Source organism: Diadema antillarum, unplaced genomic scaffold (genome assembly GCF_040938485.1).
Source record: "Diadema antillarum isolate AM-2024a unplaced genomic scaffold, OU_Dant_1.0 scf00000020, whole genome shotgun sequence".
In the NCBI taxonomy this organism is placed as follows: Eukaryota; Metazoa; Echinodermata; class Echinoidea; order Diadematoida; family Diadematidae; genus Diadema; species Diadema antillarum.
The window spans coordinates 450,103-471,966 of NW_027270909.1; the positions used below are offsets into that span (position 1 = coordinate 450,103).

At 38.2% G+C, this 21,864-nt stretch overlaps 1 protein-coding gene and 1 long non-coding RNA gene across 2 annotated transcripts; both read right to left on the reverse strand.

Annotated features, from left to right (window-relative positions):
• Positions 1 to 458: 458 nt before the first annotated feature.
• Positions 459 to 1,717, reverse strand: LOC139728800 (uncharacterized). Its single transcript, XR_011710831.1, has 3 exons — positions 1,657 to 1,717; positions 1,010 to 1,150; positions 459 to 539 (listed from the first exon to the last, which is right to left on the reverse strand). It is a non-coding gene; the product is annotated as an uncharacterized lncRNA (long non-coding RNA).
• Positions 1,718 to 5,971: 4,254 nt separating this feature from the next.
• On the reverse strand, positions 5,972 to 21,800 carry LOC139729287 (uncharacterized). The gene is made up of 17 exons (XM_071640217.1): positions 21,695 to 21,800; positions 21,066 to 21,224; positions 20,398 to 20,538; positions 19,472 to 19,624; positions 17,683 to 17,823; positions 16,954 to 17,052; positions 16,187 to 16,291; positions 15,263 to 15,415; positions 13,809 to 13,949; positions 12,495 to 12,602; positions 11,497 to 11,604; positions 9,454 to 9,591; positions 8,576 to 8,725; positions 7,881 to 7,979; positions 6,910 to 7,065; positions 6,109 to 6,237; positions 5,972 to 5,985 (listed from the first exon to the last, which is right to left on the reverse strand). The coding sequence occupies exons 1-17, from the start codon at positions 21,798 to 21,800 to the stop codon at positions 5,972 to 5,974; spliced, it is 2,100 nt and encodes a 699-aa protein (XP_071496318.1).
• Positions 21,801 to 21,864: the final 64 nt, after the last annotated feature.

Sequence of the window (21,864 nt, forward strand, 5' to 3'; positions counted from 1 at the left end):
ATGCACACTTTTTTTGTGATAATACCCTATCATATCTGTTTTGTCTTGATTTGACAATCACTTTCTGAAATGTGTATAAGTGATAACAGTACAGTCTTTTCAAGAAAAATATTGTCAGCCTGTCATAAATGTGGAACAAGGATATTTTGGGAAAAAAGATAAAAACACTACAAACTTACAATTGCTGCATCAGATTGACTATTCAAAACATATGAGCAGTATAGCAGCAGAGTAGAATTCAACATGTGTAGCTTTCAAATTTTGAAGTCATTATATGCAACAGAAACAGCATATTGGGACCTCACATGTTGACTGTTGTTAATGCTGGTAAATCCACACTCACACATTCACAGACAGCATGTGGGGATCATGTATGATATCGAACTTGAATTTACGTCATCTGAACACAAAGCTGAAGGAATGAAGAGGACGCTACTCACTTGGCGTTTCACACTGTTCACCTACGAAACCCTCCTGACATTCACAGGCACCGTTCACACAGCGGCCGCCATAGAAACACGGCCTCTCGCATGGGATGGCTGGAAGATGAGTAGAAACAAAAATACTTCCAAGTTCTTCTTTTTGGAAATCATTTTACATGTTTAGCAGATACAAGACAAATCATTCATTGATGTAAGTACATTTGATTATTCAGTATTTCTTAGGAATGGCCATGACAAAAATCACGGGGGTACATATAGATTAAAATATACTACAACTACGGATACAAAGAACATAGAAAGAAACAAGGGAATACTACCCTATTCTCAACAAAATATCACTGGTACCAAGAAGTTAACCCATTGAGGATGAGCTGATTTTGCTATAACATGCGTTTCCCATACTCGGGACTGGACTTTAACCAGTTGAGGATGAGTCCCGAGTATACTCGGGCAAGCGTCTATGGGAAATGCGCATTGTAGCAAAATCAAACCGTCCTCAATGGGTTATCGGGTTAAAAAAAAAGAAAAGATCAAACCAGGATATTCTTAGAAGTCTTTTCACTCACGTTCAGCCAGGACCGTGAATCTCTTCTCCACAGGACCAACCTTACAGACGTACATCCCAGCGTCAGTGAGCCTCAGATCATTGATAAAGAGACGGGTGGCGTATGGAGTGAGAGGTTCCATGTGCACGTGGGAGTTACCTCCTGGTGGTTGTCATGGAAACACAAACGACAAATGCCATCAAAGGTAAATGTCTATGAAAAATTTTGATCGTGATTTGATATCTGATTCTCGTTACTATAGTGTGGAAATGCTACTATTTTACTCCATGGTTTATCGGAAAACATAATGGAAATGACTTAACTCTTGATGTTTTTGTTTGACAAAAAAAAAAGTTACTACTGTCTTTTCATTTCTGTAAGCTGTGGTGAGTGTATGCACCCGATATGTTCACTGAAAAAAAAATGATGATAATCATTATAGATGATAGAGTATTTTATCCATATGAAATGTAACTGTACAATGATATAGAAGGGTTACAATAGCAAATAATTTTCAACACAGATGCATTTTATATTCACGTTGAGATTCATAGAGGTGATAGAACAAAAGAAATGATCCAAAGACTTGATTACCATGAGATAAGCAGGAATCTGTACAAAAGAGATCTATTCTGAACAAGAGGAAGAAAAATGGCTCTGCTACCCACCTTCATTTAGTGACTCTATGATAGCGCCCTCTCTGTCGAGCCAGACTGGGATGCCATAGGGATTCTCACGGGACACCTCACAGACAAAGGACTGGTTCTGACCAACAATGGGAACCTGGCCCTCTGGCTCTGTCACCAAGATGAAACTGTTGTCTGCAAAATGAGGACAAAAAATAAAATAAACAACCCCACATATAATGTATTTGGTGACACATGTTTTAGGAGGCATCAAAAACTCAAAATGCAAATCACACATCCAATTCAATTCAAATGAATAGAATTGTGTTGAATGTGTGATTTGTATTTTGATGTTTTTTTATTGACTGATTTTCTCCTGGGAATTACAAAGCTTCTTAAATCTGATATCTGAATTTGTACTGAATTTCACTTTTGATGCGTATGGATCTTGTGAATCTTTAATGAGTTTCAGTATCTCTCTTTGCCTGAAGGTCTTCGATAGTTTTATTAGAAAATGAAATTCATACACGTTAAAATCAGAAACCATGGCAACTAATGCTGGTTTCAAAGCATCAAGAAATGGGAGTGAAGGGTTAGATCTCTCCCACTGAGCAACATACAATATAAAAATCTTATAAATGGCATACCTCTGAAAGCGAACTTTGATTTCCTTTTCAGACTCAGTGTTGTCTTCGGTCAAAGCAACTTTGTTGAATTTTTGGCACTGAGAGCGCTCCACTGGTACAAATTATGTGGTCATTAATGAATGAATACCTGGAATATATATCTATCTACTTCACTAGAACTCGGAAAATAGATGGTTTAAAAACATTTATCTTTATTGCAGTTTACTTCTACTTCTACGTCTACGTCTACGTCTACGTCTACGTCTACGTCTACGTCTACATCTACTTCTACTTCTACAGTGCTTCTCATCAAAGCCTGTTCAGCAACTAGACTTACAGATATCCTGATTAACAGAAATTGATAAATGTTCATCAATTATATCGTGATGAAATTGGTTAAAAGTAAGAATAGAGTATGATACCTGGCATGTTGCACTGGATCCCTGTCAGACCTACAGGACACTCACACCGACCGTCAGTACACACTCCATTGATGCATGGTGGATAACATGCTGGAGCTGAGAGAAAGAGAGATGGACATAAAGACAGGACGACAGAAAGAAAAATTGATATTAGTCTAATGTGCATTTGTATCATATCAGAAGACAACAATTCTTGCATAAAACAGAGCAAGCACACATGGCTTCACCAAACGTTTGAATGGTTTCTACTTTAACACATTGAAGACAAGTCCTGAGAATACTTGGACAGTTGTCTATGGGAAATGTGTGTTACAGCAAAATCAGTTTGTCCTCAAGTTAAAAACTGCATAATCCAAAAAATAAATATTTTGGAAACCTATTAGAAATAACCAAATGCATCTCTTAATCACTTGAAGAGCTGGTTTGCAAAAACCGATAAGTCCATTTTTGAAGATTTTGAAGTAAGATCTCTGTCATAAAGTACAAAATAATACCTTTAAAATGATATTTTGGTCACTACATATAGAGGTACATTTTTGAAGTTATGGTCTAAAGAAGCGAAAAAAAAAATCTTATTATTCTCTTTATTTTTCTTGACCTTTAATCGCAAGTATCTCCATTTGGCAAATATGGACTTATCGGTTTTTGCAAACAACCTCTTCACTTATGACCAAATGAATTGGAGAAACAGGTAAAGCCAAAGAAAGGAATGAATGACATGGAGAAGCAAAGTAAATTCCCTGCAAAAGAAAAAACACAAGAAAGGGCTTGGCAAAGAAGTAGAAATAAAGGAATATGTGAATTTGCAAATAAGAAAATCCCTTTACAGACATTAAAAGATGTGTTCTATGGAACTAGGGATGAAGGAAAAAGTAAACAGACCAAGAAATGCATCATAGGCTGATAATAATAATAATTGTTTTGGATATAAACTCCAAATTTTATTGTCCAAGAATGGAAATTCTTTTTGCCCAATTGATCGTGGGCCCAGCAGCCACTGAGCAGCGCCAGATCGACGTTGCTCTAACCTTTTCAACTGTTGAACGGCAAACAAGGTAGCAGCAACTCCCATCTTTTAACGTCTTTTGGTATGACGCGGCCGGGGTTTGAACCCACAACCTCCCGATTGTGAGGGCAGCCGCTCTACTCACTGAGCCAACACATAGCCAGAAGGACATTTAAACTTCTCAAAATCCTAAGTTTGATACAAACATGGGAGTTTGACAGACCTGCAAAGGTGATGTTGAAGAGCTTGGAGAACGGTCCCACTCTGCAGGTGTAGGTGCCGGTGTCATGGAAATGGGCATCAACAAAGTGGAGCTGGGTAGCAAAGGGTGTGATGTCCTCAGTGAAGGGACTACTTCTTCTTCCTGGGTTGGGAATGGGAGAGATGGAGGAAGTAGGAGAGAGATAGAGATGGAAAGAGAGATAAATTGAGTAGGAGAGAGAAAGAGACACAGAGAAATAAAGATATCTTTATACCTAGCAATGTAAATACATGCTACATAGATTTTTTCCATTTAATTATGCAGGCAACATGAATATCAAATCCAGAAGAAAAGATAAACATATATTCACATATAGACATAGAGAAATATAAAGACGGATCGACAGAGAGAGGAATATTCTTTTTCATCCCAAGAATACTGTAATGAATTTCACTAGTAAGAGTTGTATTCAACATACATACAAATGTAGTACAATTTGTACACCCACTCCTGTTTAATCCAAGTTTTTTTGTTCATTTCTCCTTTAATTAATGCATTATGCTTATAATAAATACTTGGTTTATTCATTAACAATTTAACAACTTTCATGATGAGACTGTGATATTACATTTTAATTTAGAGCTGGCATTCATGCTATCTTTCTTCTTTTGCTATTGTAAGTTTGTATCCAAATACAACTTTATATCACAAAGTATACTTGTAGGCACAGGTAGATTAATTCAAAGGTCTTGTTCTTGGCAATGTAAGGCTGCACTAATATTGTTACTTTCATAGTGTTGTTCTGTTCTTCAATGTTTTCCTCTGTTGTTTGCAAAAACTTCAATAAAGCTACAATGTACTACTCTAAACTACTGTAAACGCCATATATTTAGCGAATAGGGACTTCTCGACGATTTCGCGAGTGGTAAAATTTGCGATCGTGGAGTACTGTACTGAACAGAGAAATGTACATGTGCGTCACATTCATATCGGGATCAGAGTCATTATTTTGGCGTGTCTTTAATTTCGCGAACAGCACCTGACTCTCGAAATTCGCGAAAATAAAAACCTCGCGATATATTTGGCGTATACAGTATATGTCCCCACCTAGATTGACAGCTGAGATCTCCTGTCCAGCAGGGTCCAGCCAGCGGGGTGACCCATAGGAGCTGCTCTCTGGGACCTCACACAGGAAGGTGGCATTACCCATGACTTCAGGGACTTGTCCAATCGGCTCTCCGATGACAATGAAATCTGACGCTGTGAGAGCAAAGCAATAGAGAACGTCATGTAAAAGTGTGATGGTTTGTCTACAGGAAATGGTGTAAAACATGAATCTGAAGCCACAACGAACTCATGTAATTGCTACACCATGAAGAGACAGATGATCCTTTAAATAATATCACAGAGGATAGAAAAGACAAAGCAATTTAATGAAATCCCGATTACTAGAAAATTATTGTATCTGTACCTCTTCGACATCAAGTTACAGTGCAAAGTTTTTGCAAGAATAGCATGAATTACCACTGTATAGCAGCATGTATCCACACACTCTGGGTTGAAGTACAAGATGTAGAATGTTACAAAGTCATTGCAGTATTTGTTTTTTAATCATATGCTCATATTTCCAATATTGTATCACGCACGGCAAATATCTTGCACATTTGTCATAATAAAGATTACCTTGTTCTGAGCATGTCTCTCCTGTGTAGCCTTCATTGCACAGACATTCTCCCTCAATGCAGGTTCCTCCATTCTCACAGGCGGGGGTGCACTCCAACTCTGAAGGAGGGACAGGCACAGATGTTAAACTAGCTCATTATACTAACTTGTTGATTCTCTTCCAAACACACTTTACAGCCATGCTTAAACTGTACATTTTGTACATGTACTTCTTTCAATGTACAACAACAGAATGTGCTCGCCATCTGTAGCACACTCTGACTCATAAGGGATAAAAGATTACAGAGAAATTTTGTTTCTACAACAGTAAAAATTCATGTCTCGAAATACTGTTATTTAAATCGATGGTGCATCATTCCCTTTGGTTACAATAAAGTTTCAATATGGCGAAAGAAAACTACCAGTCCCAAAGACTTTGCTAGTGGGAGTCTCCTGTATTATTCAACATGAATAGAATACCTCATAGCACTAAATAAAACATATTTTTGTATGTGTTTTACTTCCATATCTGTGGCAGTGAGCAAAGGGCGGGAGAATGGTTAATATGTTTCTTACCTGCGAACTCAACATTGATGTACTCCACGTCGGGACCTCCGGTGCAGTAGTAGATTCCGAGGTCGTCGCTCTGCAGATCGGTGATCACCAGCTCGGAGCTCATGTCATTCACTACATCGACGTACATGCCTTGGGAGATTAAAAATGGATTATGAATGGGGAGTTATTATCATTAGTAATGACAATAACATCTTTCTTTTTAACTGTAACTTTTCCCCTGGCAGCACTACCATTCTAGAGCCATTGGTATGACAGCTGTACTGCAACTCTACCAATTTATACCAGGATCAAAGAGAATATGGGGGGTAAAACATTTTGCCCACCAGCCATAACTCCACAAGAGAGTATCAACTTTTTGAGTCACATCTGCACTGTATTATGCCCTATGTTGTGGTGATCATGGTTTAACATTGACTGTTGATAATAATCATACATTGTAGTTATATCATGATTCAAAATGGAGTACTTGTCACTTTAGCTAAGAGCTCAATGATGATAATAAATTGTTATCATAATGTCATAATAACAGAAATAATAACAGAAATAATAAGTACAACAACAATGAGATTACGTACCAACTAAAGAATGACACTGGGAAAAAAGGAAAGGAATACACAATGTAAATTCAAAAATAAAATCTATTTCAACAAAAGTGGTTCCTGATGCCAGATTACCACGTATACCAACATCATGCACTATGTTCATACAAATTACAAAGTGTAGCACTATGTTCCATCTTTTGCAGACAATCCCTAATGAAAGTACTGTTAACTTCGAAAATTCAAAGTCTGATATACATACCTCCTTGTTGGGCAGGATCGATGAGCTGGCCATTGCGGAACCATTGAGGGCGCTGCACAAAGTGGTCTCCTTGCTTGACGTTGCAGCGATACCTGACCGTGGTCCCAGGGTTGGGAAGCTGGCCCAAGTCGGTACTAATTGACACATAGCCATCAGCTGGAATACAGATAACACAGAAAAAGTGATGTCATAAATAAAGTTTTATCGCAAACTGAGCTAAATGAATTCTTCTTAAGTTGAGATATTTGTGATTAAAGCTGCAAAAAAACAAGGAAAACAATAAGAAAATACAAGATATATCTAATAATAACTTCAAGAACATTCCTTGTTATGTTACAAGTGAGGTATTACTGGAAAGGTAAAATTTTGCGCTATCTGATGATGGACTTACTTTGAAATGTTTAAAAATGGCGCTTAGACCATTTTGCGATAAAAATCTTCAAGGTCCTAGGTCTTCTAGGTTCCTTTACTCTATAACAATTGTTACTTGCAATCATTTCAAGAAACTTTAGCCACAGCTATAAGCAACAGACAGTCAGCTAGTCTAGTACTTCTAGTCGGCTGCAGCAAGCCACAATGCACCAACTCATCAGGCTTGCACTCAGCTTTTCCTGAGGTTGAGTCTCTAATGACATAGGAATTAATAAGTTATGTTTCTCTCACAGATGGAATGGGACAGGAGCTCATTTCTATAGGATAGATAACCACAGATAGCAAAGAAAAAGTGATGTCTACACAGAAAAAGTGACATATATCCTATCTACACATTTTGCCTATTACAGAGGGGATGGTATAATAACTTTATTGCCCAGCTCCTTTCAATGGGTCTAGAATCTGAGACTATCCGATAGCATAGCAGACATGATATTGATTTCATCTAATCATTGCCATAGACAGTTAGTTCTGAATGAAGATAATACGTTGTTGCCATTGTAATTAATCAGTAGTTGCGGATCCACAAGAAATCTGACCTGGAACTTTGCACTCTGACCCGACCCAGTCCGCCGTACACTGGCACTCTCCGTTCACACAGGTTCCATTGTTTCGACAAACTGGTACACAGTCTGGTTCTGTGTGGAATAGATAGGCATGGAAAAAAGGGGAAAATTGATCTCTTTTCTGGATATAAATGTCCTTTCAATGAAAAAACTTCTGCATAATTATGATTACCATACAGACATCAAAAATATTTCAGTCTGGATCAATGCTTGCCATTACAGCATACGGCAATAACATGTATTATGCTCCATGAATCAATGCAGCACTCTGCAGCTGTATGGGTATGTTTACATCTCTTTCTAATATCAAAATAAAACCAGATTTTTGGCCTTTTTCCATTAAGCCTACCAAGTACTTATTGGTCCTTCACAATGAATAACTTTCCTGCATGCTTGTCAAGTTGAAAGGGGTTACCTTTTTACTGTGAAAATTAATGAAATGAAATGAAATATTTTTTAATGTGGAGTAGAGTATATTACTATTGTAGTATCTGCAATATAAAAATCTAATTATCCATATACTATAATATCATTATGTACAATGCAGACAAAAGCATGACTGTGTAAACACCCCTCCCCCTGCCCTACCCTATTTCTAACGATATTCGAAGAGTAGGTCTGATATCGGAAATGATGGCCATGTATGTTTGGTTTTAATCTAATTTTACCTTCTCCTGCAACAAGCACCATGACAGTGGTCTGGACAGGCCCAACCATACAGGTGAACATTCCAGAGTTATATGGCTGGACATTGAACATGACCAGTTCGGTGGTCAGCAGGGAGGGGCGTCTGGTGCCCACTGCTTCATCCAAGGTTCCTATGGAGATAGAGAGGATGAGGTTTCAAACAGACAACAAGAGATAAATAATAGACAGATACCTTCTGGTACAAACGAAGGAAAGACCTGGGCACCATGTCATGAAAGTTGTCAGCCCCGACAAGTTGTCTGTCTCTGACAATCACCATATTAACAGTCAGTGACCAAAGCTTCTCAGCCAATCAAAACCAAGGATTTTCCTGAAATTTTCAGAGACTGACAACTTGTCAGGGCTGACAACTTTCATGAAACAGTGCCCTCATCAACAGAAAGTGAGAGATAACTATATAATAGACAGAAATGTTCTCATACATACAGTGGAAAGAACTGGTGAACAGAGATTGTGAGAAACCTTAGACAGAAATGTTCTTGTACAAAGATGTATGTATACAAAAAAACAAAACAAAACATTGCACAGAAATAGAGAGACAAATAATAGACAGAAATTTACTCACACATAAGTGTACAGCAAGAAAACTTTTAAAAGAGAGAAAAGGATATATAATAGACAGACATTTACTCTTAAGACATTCAGGAAAGACATATCAGCAGATACTCAGAGAGAAAAAAAAAATCAAATGATTATATAACATAACCATTTTGCACACATCATGTGGTGTACATAACTGACAAGATACTTTCCTTTGTTTTCCATAAAACATATCACAAAATTGTGGCAAAATTATGATCAAAGGGAAAAACAATATAATGACAAGTGACTTTCATACCCAGTGAGACTCTATTCCCAGTATTATCCATCCAGACTGGGATCCCGTATGTTTCATCACTGGCATTGCAGGTCAAGTGAAGGTCATCGCCGGCCATTAGGATGACGCTGTCCGGACCACCGATGGTCAGACTGACCGCTAGAGGAGAGAACACACAGGGATTAAAGGAAAATGGTTTGAGGTTCCCATTTCTTTGAATGCATGATGTTTTTTATGAATATTTCCTTTGTGTTATGTTAGATTTTATTTCTACATGCACATACAGATAGTCCGAGGGGGCGGGGATTTCGTTGCATATCTTGCATTTTTTTATGTCTACCATATAAACCTTAATATACAAGAACTACTGTATAAACAGCAGCAGCTGTTATTTCGCGTACAGATATTTTCGCAAATGGGGAGGTCATGGACTTTTTTGTGAGACTCTGTTTTAGCGATTTGATTCTGAGCCTTATCGTAAAGAGCATGCACTATTAGTCCAGCATATGGCGACATTTTCGCATGTTGTTAAATTTGTGGTCCAACAGTGATTCACGAAATTTGCAAAAATAACATCTTATACAGTACATACACTTGAAGAGTTTGTTCGCAAAAACCGATAAGTCCATATTTGCCAAATGGAGATATTTGCGATTAAAGGTCAAGAAAAACAAAGAGAATAATAAGAAAATTTTAGCTTCCTGTGACCATACAGTGTAACTTAAAAAATGTACCTTTATATGAAGTGACCAATATATGTGACAGTGCACCTCAAAACGAACATAAAGTCGCACGCACTGATTTTGCGTGAGGACTGAAAATAAGTGAAATGGGTCAACCTAGCCGAACTTGACTTTTTCATATTTTCTGAAAGAGCGGGTCTTCTTTTACATTATACTAAAATTTGGTATCATAAAACGGGCAGGAAAGTATTTTTTTTTAGCAGTTTATCTCAACTTTTTTGGTAGAATAGTGTGATTAGATGTGCCTTTAGAATCCCCTTTTCATTTCTGAAAAACCTTGTCCACACTCTTCACTTTCAACTCTAATAACTTTTGGAAGGATAGTGCTACTGCTTTGAGAGTTGGCATTAATTATGGACAGAATGTGTTAATGAGGCACGCTTAATTTCAGTTTAATCTGATAATCCCTTCATTGTTGTTACCCTGGTTGTTTACTTCCTGTTTTTTGTCCCATTCATCGCACAGCCAGCACGGTTTTGTAAAGATTAAGCGCTTGAATAGACACTGTACTTCAGAGCCTCTTTTCTCAGTTCACACTTTTCCTGAGTTTGTGCTTTCTTTCCAATATTTAGATAGGTTAGGAGAGTCCATTTGACTTGAGTTATACATCATTTTAAAGCTTAAAGTCTGCTCTTTTAGAATATGGTCTTAACCCAAAATTCATGTCTGGCGACTTTTTGTTTGTTTTGAGGTGCAGGGTCACATATCATTTAAAAGGTATTATTTTGTGCTTTATGACAGAGACCGTATTTCAAAATCTTCAAAAATGGACTTATCGGTTTTTGCAAACAAACTCTTCACTTGACACACCAAGTCTTGAAGGAATTTAGCTGTGAAAATTGTTGTCTCATCATCATCTAAATGGCAACCCTCCATTGCACTGCTACAGGTATCTCATGTTGAAAAAGATTACATGGAACTTGATAAATACATCAGGGCCCTCTTTTATGAAGAGTTAAAATTGATTATAAAGTTGATTTCAACTGTAAGTCTATGGCAGCCTTTGTGGCAAGGAAATTTAAAATCAATTTTATCTTTTGATACAACGGGGCCCTTACAAAATAATACCAATCTGATACACAATATTAATCTAGATTTTTTGTAATGCATTGCCAATTTAAGGATCAATACTGAATTGACCCATTTAGGGCCTTTTTGATAATTCTTCAACAAAAGAAAGTGTGTAATTCATATGAAAGAGGAGTTCTTATGCTATATCCTTAAGAAATACTATCACTGATTGGTAAAAATGACAATAAACAGATTAAACATAACGAGAATATGGGATGCGATTGGTTAACCTTTGACCTTTGATCCTTACCAGGAATTTGGCAGATATCTCCACTGAATCCCTCTGGACAGGTGCAGACTCCAAGCACACACTGACCTCCATTCATACACTCTGGTTCACACTGCAGTGGTAGCGCTTCTTCAAGTACAACAACAGAAATAGGATAGCTTCTGATACCTCTTTGACTCAAATAAAAATGTGTAATTCAAATAAGAGTTCTTTAATACATGTATATGTAACCGTGCATCACAAAACGAACAAAAAGTCGCACCCCTTAATTTTACATGTCGATTCAAAAAAGGTGAAATGGGTCAACCGAGTCAATTTTGGGTTTTTCATTTATTCTGAAAGAGCTATTCTTCTTCTACATTATACCCGACTTGGGGATCATAAAATGAATGGGAAAGTGTGTTTTGAGCAATTTTTCTACAACCTCTTTTTTGTACAGTAGTGAAATCATGTATGTCTTCGAGGCCCCTTAATCTCTGGAAAATCTTTTGCACATTATTCACTTTCAACTTTAATAACTTTTGAAAGGATGGTGCTACTGCTTTGAAAGTTGGCATTGATTATGGACAGAATGTGTTGATAAGCTCAATTTCAGTTCAATCTGATAATCCCTTCATTGTTTCTACTCCGATGGTTTACATTCTGTTTTTTGTCCCATTCATCGCACAACCAGCACGGCTTGGTGAAGATTAAAGCACTTGAATAGACACTGTACTTCAGAGACTCTTTTCTCAGTTCACACTTTTCCAGAGTGTGTGCTTTCTTTTCAGTACTTAGATTGGTTAGGGAAGTCCATTTGAATTGAGTTATATATCATTTTAAAGCTTAGAGTCTGCTCTTTCAGAATATGCTCTTAACTAAAATTTCATGTCTGGCGACTTTCTGTTTGTTTTGTGATGCATGGTCACATATACCCTTAAGCAATACTAGCACTGATTGATGAAAATAGAGCAATAAATAGATTAAACATAAAAAGAATATGGGATACGATTGGTTAACCTTTGACCTTCGATCCTTACCAGAAACTTGGCAGATATCTCCACTGAATCCCTCTGGACAGGTGCAGACTCCCAGCACACACTGACCTCCATTCATACACTCTGGTTCACACTGCAGTGGTAGCACTTCTTCAAGTATAACAAGAGAAATCAGATTTGGTGATATGAATCTCAATGACAGAATGTAGTACATCATTTACATGTCGGGTAGTACTATGTGATAATGTAGTCCAACATGTAGGCTATACACACATCACATCATGTCAATTCAATTCAGTTCGATTCGATTCGGTTCGGTTCGATTCGATTCAATTCAATTCAATTTCAGAAAACATTCATATATCACACAAACCCTTCAAGGAGATATGTATTATTGTTTGTATGTAAATCTGAAACAAACTGTGAAAAGGGTAAAATTCACAGTAATCATACGTTGATAATATTCGAATGAGTGCAAATTACGGTGTACTTAGCTCATGCCTTTCAGTTTAGGCAGTGCACAGATGACCATATTTCTGATCTCTTTTAGTTATGAAAGTTCCTTAATTAAAGCAAAGGGCTGACTTCAAAGTCAATTTGACTAATAGCAGTAGGCCTACAAGTTTTACATAATGGTAACACTATTACCTCTCTGCAGACACGCTGGACCACGGAATCCATCTTGACAGTAGCATACCCCCATTAAACAGGTACCACCATTCAGACACATTGGTATGCAGTCCACATCTTTGGAGAGAAATATATAGCAAACAGTATGAAGCTTATGCATGCCTTTCACAAGTATAACACACAATTGACATCCAGATTACAACAGATTACAGAATATACACATAACATTCCCACAATCCTTCAGCCTATCCCCTTGCAACCTGCTATCCTAACATTCCTATGAGTTCTCCTACATTTATACCATTTATGCTAAAACGACTGGACCATAAAATGGTTGTAATTGTTAGGGTAGCAGCTAGAGCAACAAGCAATCGGCCCCTAGCACTTCATCTCTTAGTAAGTTGAGAGCACAGATTGTGAATCATTTGCCCATCTACTCATGAAGCGTAATGAGCTCCTTTATGGAGACAATATGAGCTCCCTCGTGGAGACTTTATGAGCTCCTTTGTGGAGACAATATGAGCTCCCTCGTGGAGACGATAATTATGAGCTCCCTCGAGGAGACTTGGTATACATTTAATATTCTTGTTTATATCTCTTTAAGATCTATAATGTTTATTTTATGTTATAAGTGCTGTCTGGGGCAAATTATTTGTATAGGGCCACATTTCTCTCTCTCTCTTCTTCATGAAGCGAAGCCGGGATGCGATCTCGAGGACACCTCACCTTCCACCATGATGTCAAAGAGTCTTCTGAGAGGACCGACGGCACACGTGTAGAGCCCCTCGTCCTCCCGCTGGATCCCCATGATGAAGAGTCTGGTGGCGTAGGGTGACAGCTGCTCTACCTTAACATGTGTGGCACCAGCTTGGGAGAAGATGGGGGTATAAGAGTGAGACTGTGAAAGTGATGCATTCCTGTCTCCATGGCAACAGTGAATCCAATAGCGTAAGTGATATGTGTACTATATCAATAAAGATTATTCATGTTGGTGTAAATGTAAGTTTAAGTGTGGAAAGCAAGGAATAAGCCAGTTTACAGTTCCACTTTGCACATAAACAGAAAAAACGTCATTTGTACAATCAGCATGTTGGTTTTTCTAATTCACTGAAATAAGCATCCCTGATGTAATGATTATTCATGCAACCCTTATAAATAGTGCTTACCAGCACATCCACCTGACAGCAAGCCTGGTATTTAGCAATGTTGGTAGAAAATGCATTTAACACAAACAATGAAATGAATGCCTGCTGAAGTGTCACTTGACAGACCATTCTTGTCACCTGCTCTGCGTAAGTTCATTACTTGTTTGAACGTTAATTCCATAAATTGTGGGCATGCTTATTATGTATCATGCTGCTTTACAAACGAGTGAAGTGCCTAACCAACTAAGAAAAAAAGAAAGGTCATTTGTACCAATGTGCCCATGCACTAACTGTGAACTGGCTTATAAGTGTCTAGCATGATATGCAGACCTGCCAATCCCTTGAGACATGAAACATACTGATGCCCCATGAAAACATATTCTGAAGGCAAATATCATGTTTTGCTAAAAAGACAATGGAAAAAATGGTATGACAAAATATGCAGCATGAAAAAAAAACACACACATTTCAGATCAATGCATTCTCTTTCATAACGTCGGGTGCCCGTGCATTGGCCGCTAACGCAATACAAATTGTATTGCGTTAGCGGCCAATGCACGGGCACCTGACGATAAGTACTTATTTGAAAAAGCATCCTACATGTATTTGCAGCTGTGCATTCTCTATGTGCACATGAAAAATACAACCACTTTTTCAAATGTTGCATACAATGAGAAATAATGTAGACCATGGAGTCAAGTGTCTAGCAACAATTGAAACTTCTCTTCTGTTCAAATGAAATCAAGAATACTGAATGCAATCATTGATAATCATTGTTACTTCTGACAATATATACCATGCAGGTAGATATAATTGTCTGTCATCAGAAACCCTTCAATTTGAAGAGTTTCAAAGTTTTATTCCATTTCATGTTTGAATATCATTCAGTTTTCACAAAACATTTCCTCTTAAATACAGGAAAAAATGTGTATAATCATATGACTGTGTTGTTGCCAATGCTTACATAATTCAGTATGATATATAACACTGCTATATCACCAAGGGAATCCAAAGGATAATTCAATCCATCTTTACCTGATCCTACTGGTTGTATCTGCTCCCCTTGTGGGTTGATCCAAATCGGTGATCCGTAGGGATTATCTCTGGGCACCTCACAGATGTAGCTCACATCAGCACCAATGGTGGGATTAGCTTGATCCGGTATTCTCACACGTACAATTGCATCATCTACATGTGCAGCACAAAGTCAATTGATGAAGTCATGAAGTGAGCACATTTCATGGCATAACATCAAGAGATGAAATGAAAGTCTTCTTACAAATTTAGTGAATATGATACCCACAACTTCTCCTGTACTCGGTGAGTATTAAACCATAACTTATGACATTAACAACAATATTAAGGATTATAATTTTATACATGAAAGCAAGATTTTCTCTACTTCATTATGATTCTATGTCTTAGCTTCAGTTTAGAGGTACTGTTTACCATTGGGAGCAGTGATTTATGAAATGTTTAAGATATCACATTTGATGCATATGTGTAGGTCAGTTTTATCAAATGACATCCTAACATTTAAAAATTTTGCAATAAAGACTAAAACATAAGGATTTTTTTTCTTCAATAAACCATTACTGTAGACAATCTAGTCTAGAAACATTTTCATTGGTATAGGGAATATGCTTTTATTGGAATTAGCTGAAAGTAACATTTTCTTTTCATATTTCATATATAACATACACAAAAAAATGTCAGGGAATGACACAATCAACTTGCTCATTTGAATATTTATAAAAGGACTGGTCAAGAAATGTTTCTGAAAAAGGTGTTAAATTTCACAATGTCATATCTTTTCTGTTTCTTACCTGATTTTTGTCATTTTTGGAATGTTCTGTAGGGAATTTTTTTCACTTTTGTTTAGAGTTAATTTATCTTTTCGGTGGATTCAATTTTCAAAAAAGAGGAAGACTGCAGCTAAGAGAGAACAATATCACTTACCGACATCTCCACACTGAGGACCAGTGAAACCATAGGGGCACACACACACCCCTTCCACACATTCAGCTCCATTCAAGCACGGTGCCAGACATCTCTTCATAGTCACTGTACAGCAGAGAGAAACATTGTGAGAGATCAACTTTCAAGTTCACCTGCAGTTTTAATGCTGGAAATCTGCACGGACTATTAGACACACAGTATCTCTTCCATAAAGTACAAGGAGTGACTTGGAATACAGTTACTCTCTCTTCCATACACACATTGTATTTCGAAGATAAAATTAATATGGGACCAGCAAATAAGCTAACAAAAAAATCAGCTTGAATTTATACAATGGAATGACTCTTGGAATATACAATGTAGTCACTCACTCTTCTTTACTTATTACGAAGATAAAATCAAATCATGTACGGCAATCTTAACCCGTTGAGGACGGTTTGATTTTGCTACAACACAATTTCCCATAGATACCTGCCCCAGTATACTCAAGACTCATCCTCAACGGGTTAAAAGCAATTTCATTATCCTACAACTGCATCATTCTTGAATGGAAAAACTAAAACAAAACTACCCCCAAAATAATAAAATCAGAATATTCATTTCATCTGCATCTGGTAACCATTTATGCCATACAAAAGTTACCTTAACCCATTGAGGACGAGCTGATTTTGCTATAACACACATTTCCCATAGACACCTGCCCAAGTATACTCAGAGCTAGTCTTCAATGGGTTAACAAAAAATGAGTGAAAACCACTGAAACTTACTGAGCTGTGCACACATGGGACCAGTGAATGGCAAGGGGCAGTCACACTCCTGGTTTACACACTCCCCTCCATTGAGACACGGTGGCTCACACTCCTCCACTAATTGTGTTATGAGACATAGAATATAATCAAAACGCAAATGTACATTTTTAATCACAGGAATAAATATGAAGGGATATGTACATCTACAGAGTACAGTATATAATTCAGGACTCTCAATTGTACCAAACAAAACTGATATTCACAATATGCATGAGTCCTGCAGTTTGAATCAAAAGCCATTGCAAATACTTCTCAAACGAGCAATATATTTCATATGATAGCAATTTAGATTTACACTTATCAATCACATATCATAAGGGCCTACAAAAAAGTAGTAGAGTAATCAATACAATGTCTTGTAGGCCTACATATTCTACACCATATATAGGCTCCTAAAATTTGAAGTTATTCTAAATTTTGAACTATGTTTTCAATGCAGCAACATCCAAACCAGGAAACGATCTAAACTAGCAGGTGCCTGGTGTACAGTGTACTTCAAGCCCTAGATAGTAGTGAAAGATGTTACACATGTATGTTACATTTCGCTGTAGGCTACTAGTGGGAGCTTTTATGCACTTTTAAATTGTTCAATGTAGGAAAAGGAATTCTATGTATATCTTTACATAACAACAAATTATCTTGAATCTTGAAACTATTTGACAAGGTGTGGCCTGGGTGAAAACTGACCATTGACAATGATGGGAACGGTTGACTGGAAGTCACCCACGACACACTTGTATGTGCCAGCATCAGACGTTCTCAGGCCAGTGATAAGCAGCTCAGAGGAGGATGGCGATTGGTCAACAGTGTGTACGCGAGTGCTGCCACCTATGTTGAAAAAAGGACAGGAACCAAAAAAGTGATGATTTTCCTAATTTTTTAGACAAATTTGAAGTTGTTTTCTCCTTTAGTATTAACCATCCACCATATTTTATTGAAATCATGGTGGAACATAAAGACAAGGCAATCGCCAAATTGTGTCTCGCCCATTCGCGTACAAGGAATTAATATCTTTTATAACTCCCAGAAGTTAATTGACCTGCTTATGACCTTTGACCTTGTGGTGACCTTCAATACCTAAGGGACATTTACCATCCAAGTTTGGTCACAAACGGACAAAGGGATCAAAAGTAATGAGCCATAATCGAAACGCGCCATAAAAAATTAACATTGGGCCCTAAAAATTTGTTGACCCCTTTGTGACCTTTGACCTTGTGATGACCTTTAATTCCCCAAGGGACATCCACCGTCCAAGTTTGGTCACAAACGGACATAGGGATCAAAAGTTATGAGCCACAATCAAAACGCGCCCTAAAACATAACATTGGGCCCTAAAAGTTTGTTGACCCCTGTCTGTGACCTTTGACCTTGTGACGACCTTCACCTCCCCAAGGGACATGTTCCATCCAAGTTTGGTCACAAACGGACAAAGGGGTCAAAAGTTATGAGCCATAAATGAAATGCACCCTAAAAACTTAACATTGGGCCCTAAAAGTTCGTTGACCCCTGTCTGTAACCTTTGACCTTGTGGTTACCTTCAACTTTCCAAGAGACATCTACCATCACCCAAGTTTCATTGCCATTGTAGCAACATGTGCTGAGTTATGTGTGATAAGAGTCTTGCAAGTAAACTTTAACATATGACCTCAAATGACCTTTGACCTTATCATGTGATCTCTTACGGCACCATAACATGAAGGTACCCCCAGTGCATCCATCACCCAAGTTTGATTGCTATTGTAGCAACATGTGTCGAGTTACGAGTGATAAGAGAGTCTTGCATGTAAACTTTAATGTATGACCTCAAATGACCTTTGACCTTATCATGTGACCTCCAACGGCAACATAACATGAAGGTGCCCCCAGTGCATCTATGACCCAAGTTAGGTTGTAATCCAAGCAACTTATGTGAAGTTATTTGTCAAAAGAGAGTCTTGCAGGTAAACTTTAACATAGAAAAGAGGGTCTTGCACATACCCTTTAATATATGACCTCAAATGACCTTTGACCTCATCACATGACCTCTGACAACACCATAACATGAAGATACCCCTAGTGCTTCTATCACCCAAGTGTGGCTGCCATTGCTGTAACAGTTGCCAAGTTATGCATCATAAGAGAGTCTTGCAGGTAAACTTTAACATTTGTGACGGACGACGGACGACGGACGGACGACGGACGGACGACGGACGACGGACGGACGACGGACGGACGACGGACGATGGACGGACGACGGACGGACGACGGATGGACGCCATTTGGATCCCTTAGTCTCGCCTTCACCTCCGGTGGGCGAGACAAAAATTGCAACATTTACAGAATCTCTAGGAACAGGTCAAACACACACACACATACACACTAACACACATACATACAAACTGTGTCACATGACACTATGTGCCACATATTTTCTACCACAAACATGAGAACCCGGAGGATGGGAGCAACATAAAAAATTTCTCTTCTCGATACAGACCTTCCTGTAAAGAGCGGACCCTCTCTCCTCTGGGGTTGATCCAGATGGGGTTGCTATAGCGACTGTTGGATGCGATCTGACAGATGAAGCTGAGGTTCCTCCCAACGTGGTAGACAGGGTCCTCGGGTTGCTGGATGTCAATCATGTGAGGACCTGGGGAAAGAGTGGTATATGATCACTTTTTCATTTACAAATTCCACTTGAAACAATGATGTCTCTCCATCCTGAGTTCTTGAAATATCATCTCAGTCACTTGATGATTAATACTACTTTTTGTCTCTTACGGTCTGCAACTTAGATGAGCTGTCAGGACGTATGGAGCGATAAATGTATGTGTAGACCTTTTTTTAACACAAACACAGCTATCTTACAAGCAGCAATGAGAAACAAAATAGAAGCCTTGAACCACTCCAAAGCATTCTAAAGCATAAAGACAAAGCTAAGAAATCAAAAGCAAAGCATTCGAAACAAGTGGATTTCCCAAAACTTATGAGTGACAATGCAGGCCTGAGTTTTGAAGCAAAAAGTACAAGAAGTCGAACACCCCCCCCCCCCCCCCCCCCCCAATAGCGGGTGTACAAGCTTGAACTTAACTTGTTGAGGATGGTTTGATTTTGCTACAACACACATTTCCCATAGACGCCTGCCAATGGGAAGTATATTTGGGACATGTCCTCAACAGGTTAAGTCCCAAGCCTTGCTGCACCATTTATCACAGTAAGAATATAGAATTGATTTTGGTGTAATAGGGAAGTCGAACTCTGTGAATCAAGAATTAGCACCCATTTTCTGAAATACACATTTGTGCCAAGATTGTAATACCCATTTACAAGCTGCAAGCATTTTATGTTCACTTGACAAAAGCATCATCAATGCTCACCATTTGCAAACACAAGCATAATCAAACCTGTGTGATATTCACTTACCATGGACAACCATGTTGTAGGTGTACTGCAGGGGTCCAGCCACACATGTATAGTTCCCTTCATCTGTCTCAGTCAGACTGGTAAAGACCAGTTCTCTGGACAATGAGGTGGGTGTCTCAGTGTACACTGTGCCTAGGGGACCTGGTGAAATATGGTTTTTACTCTTCAAATAACTCCACAGGTTGTTAGGTATGCATACATTGAATTGCAAGGGTACACACAATTCATATATTACAAATCTTCTTATTTTTCAACTCTTGAATGGAACTTGACATAATGAATAGCCAGAGCTTCTTATGTTTCCACTAATTTCTCTTGTGAGCTACAGGTGATATGGAAGACATATCTCAAAGATTAGATTTTGCAAAATTACGACATGAAGTATATATGCCCTGACTACAGTTATGCAGAAAAGAAAGAATATACCTGTAGCATGTGCTTGCTTGCTTGCTTAAACATATTCATGAAGTAGAATGAAACCTTCCCTATGCGTAAAGTACATCTGGATGTTCTATCAAAACTTGTAATATGGGATTTTGTGATACATATATATCATACACCAGTATTGGATTATTTCAATATTCATTCAAATAATCAGCAGCATCTCACTGACTCTAAACATTTCTTCTTCAAGCTAAGAAATAAAAAAGGAGAAGATTGTGACAAACCTGGCACGAAGCTGAGCACCTCCTCTCCCTGGGGGTCCATCCACTTGGGGGGACCGTAGGGGGTGTTGGATGCCACCTCACATACCACCCTCAACTCCTCCCCTAGGGCGGGGATGGAGTTGTTGTGGGGGACGACACGAATCACATAGGCTGTGGGATCTGTGTGTGTGTGTGTTGGGGGGGGGGGGGAGGGAGGGAGACAGGGGAAGAAAGGAATGAATGTAAGTTGCTAATGGATGAAAGGTAATATACCAGACCAAGGATTTCCAACCTTGTAAACAGCATTGCAGTATTCTAAGGGCTGAGAAGGCACATTTTTAGAGAAAAACAGTATTTTTACCTTTCCTGAAATAGACATGTGCAGTAATATTATTTAAGAAAACAGTATTTTCTATGAAACCTGAAGAATCTTGATCACAAAACAATATGAAATACTGCAAGAAGTAACAGAACAACACAAAATAAATACAACAGTATTTAAGGTAATCACTTTCAAAACATAGCAATAAATGCACGCACTCTACTCACACTGTTAACAGAAATTATTAAATAATGCTTTTACTTCATAGCAGAGCATACATCTGTGAAAACTGAAAAAAACCCCACTCAACAACAAAGCTATTTCTTACCAGGAAACTGGCACTGTGGTCCTCTAAAGCCATTTGGACAGAGGCACTGACCGCTGGTACAGGAGCCTCCATTCTGACAGGGTTCCACACAGTCTCGCACTGACATTAAAAAAAAAAGATTTATGATGTGCCTATAAGCCCTGGGGCCCATTTAATAAAACTTGTTATCT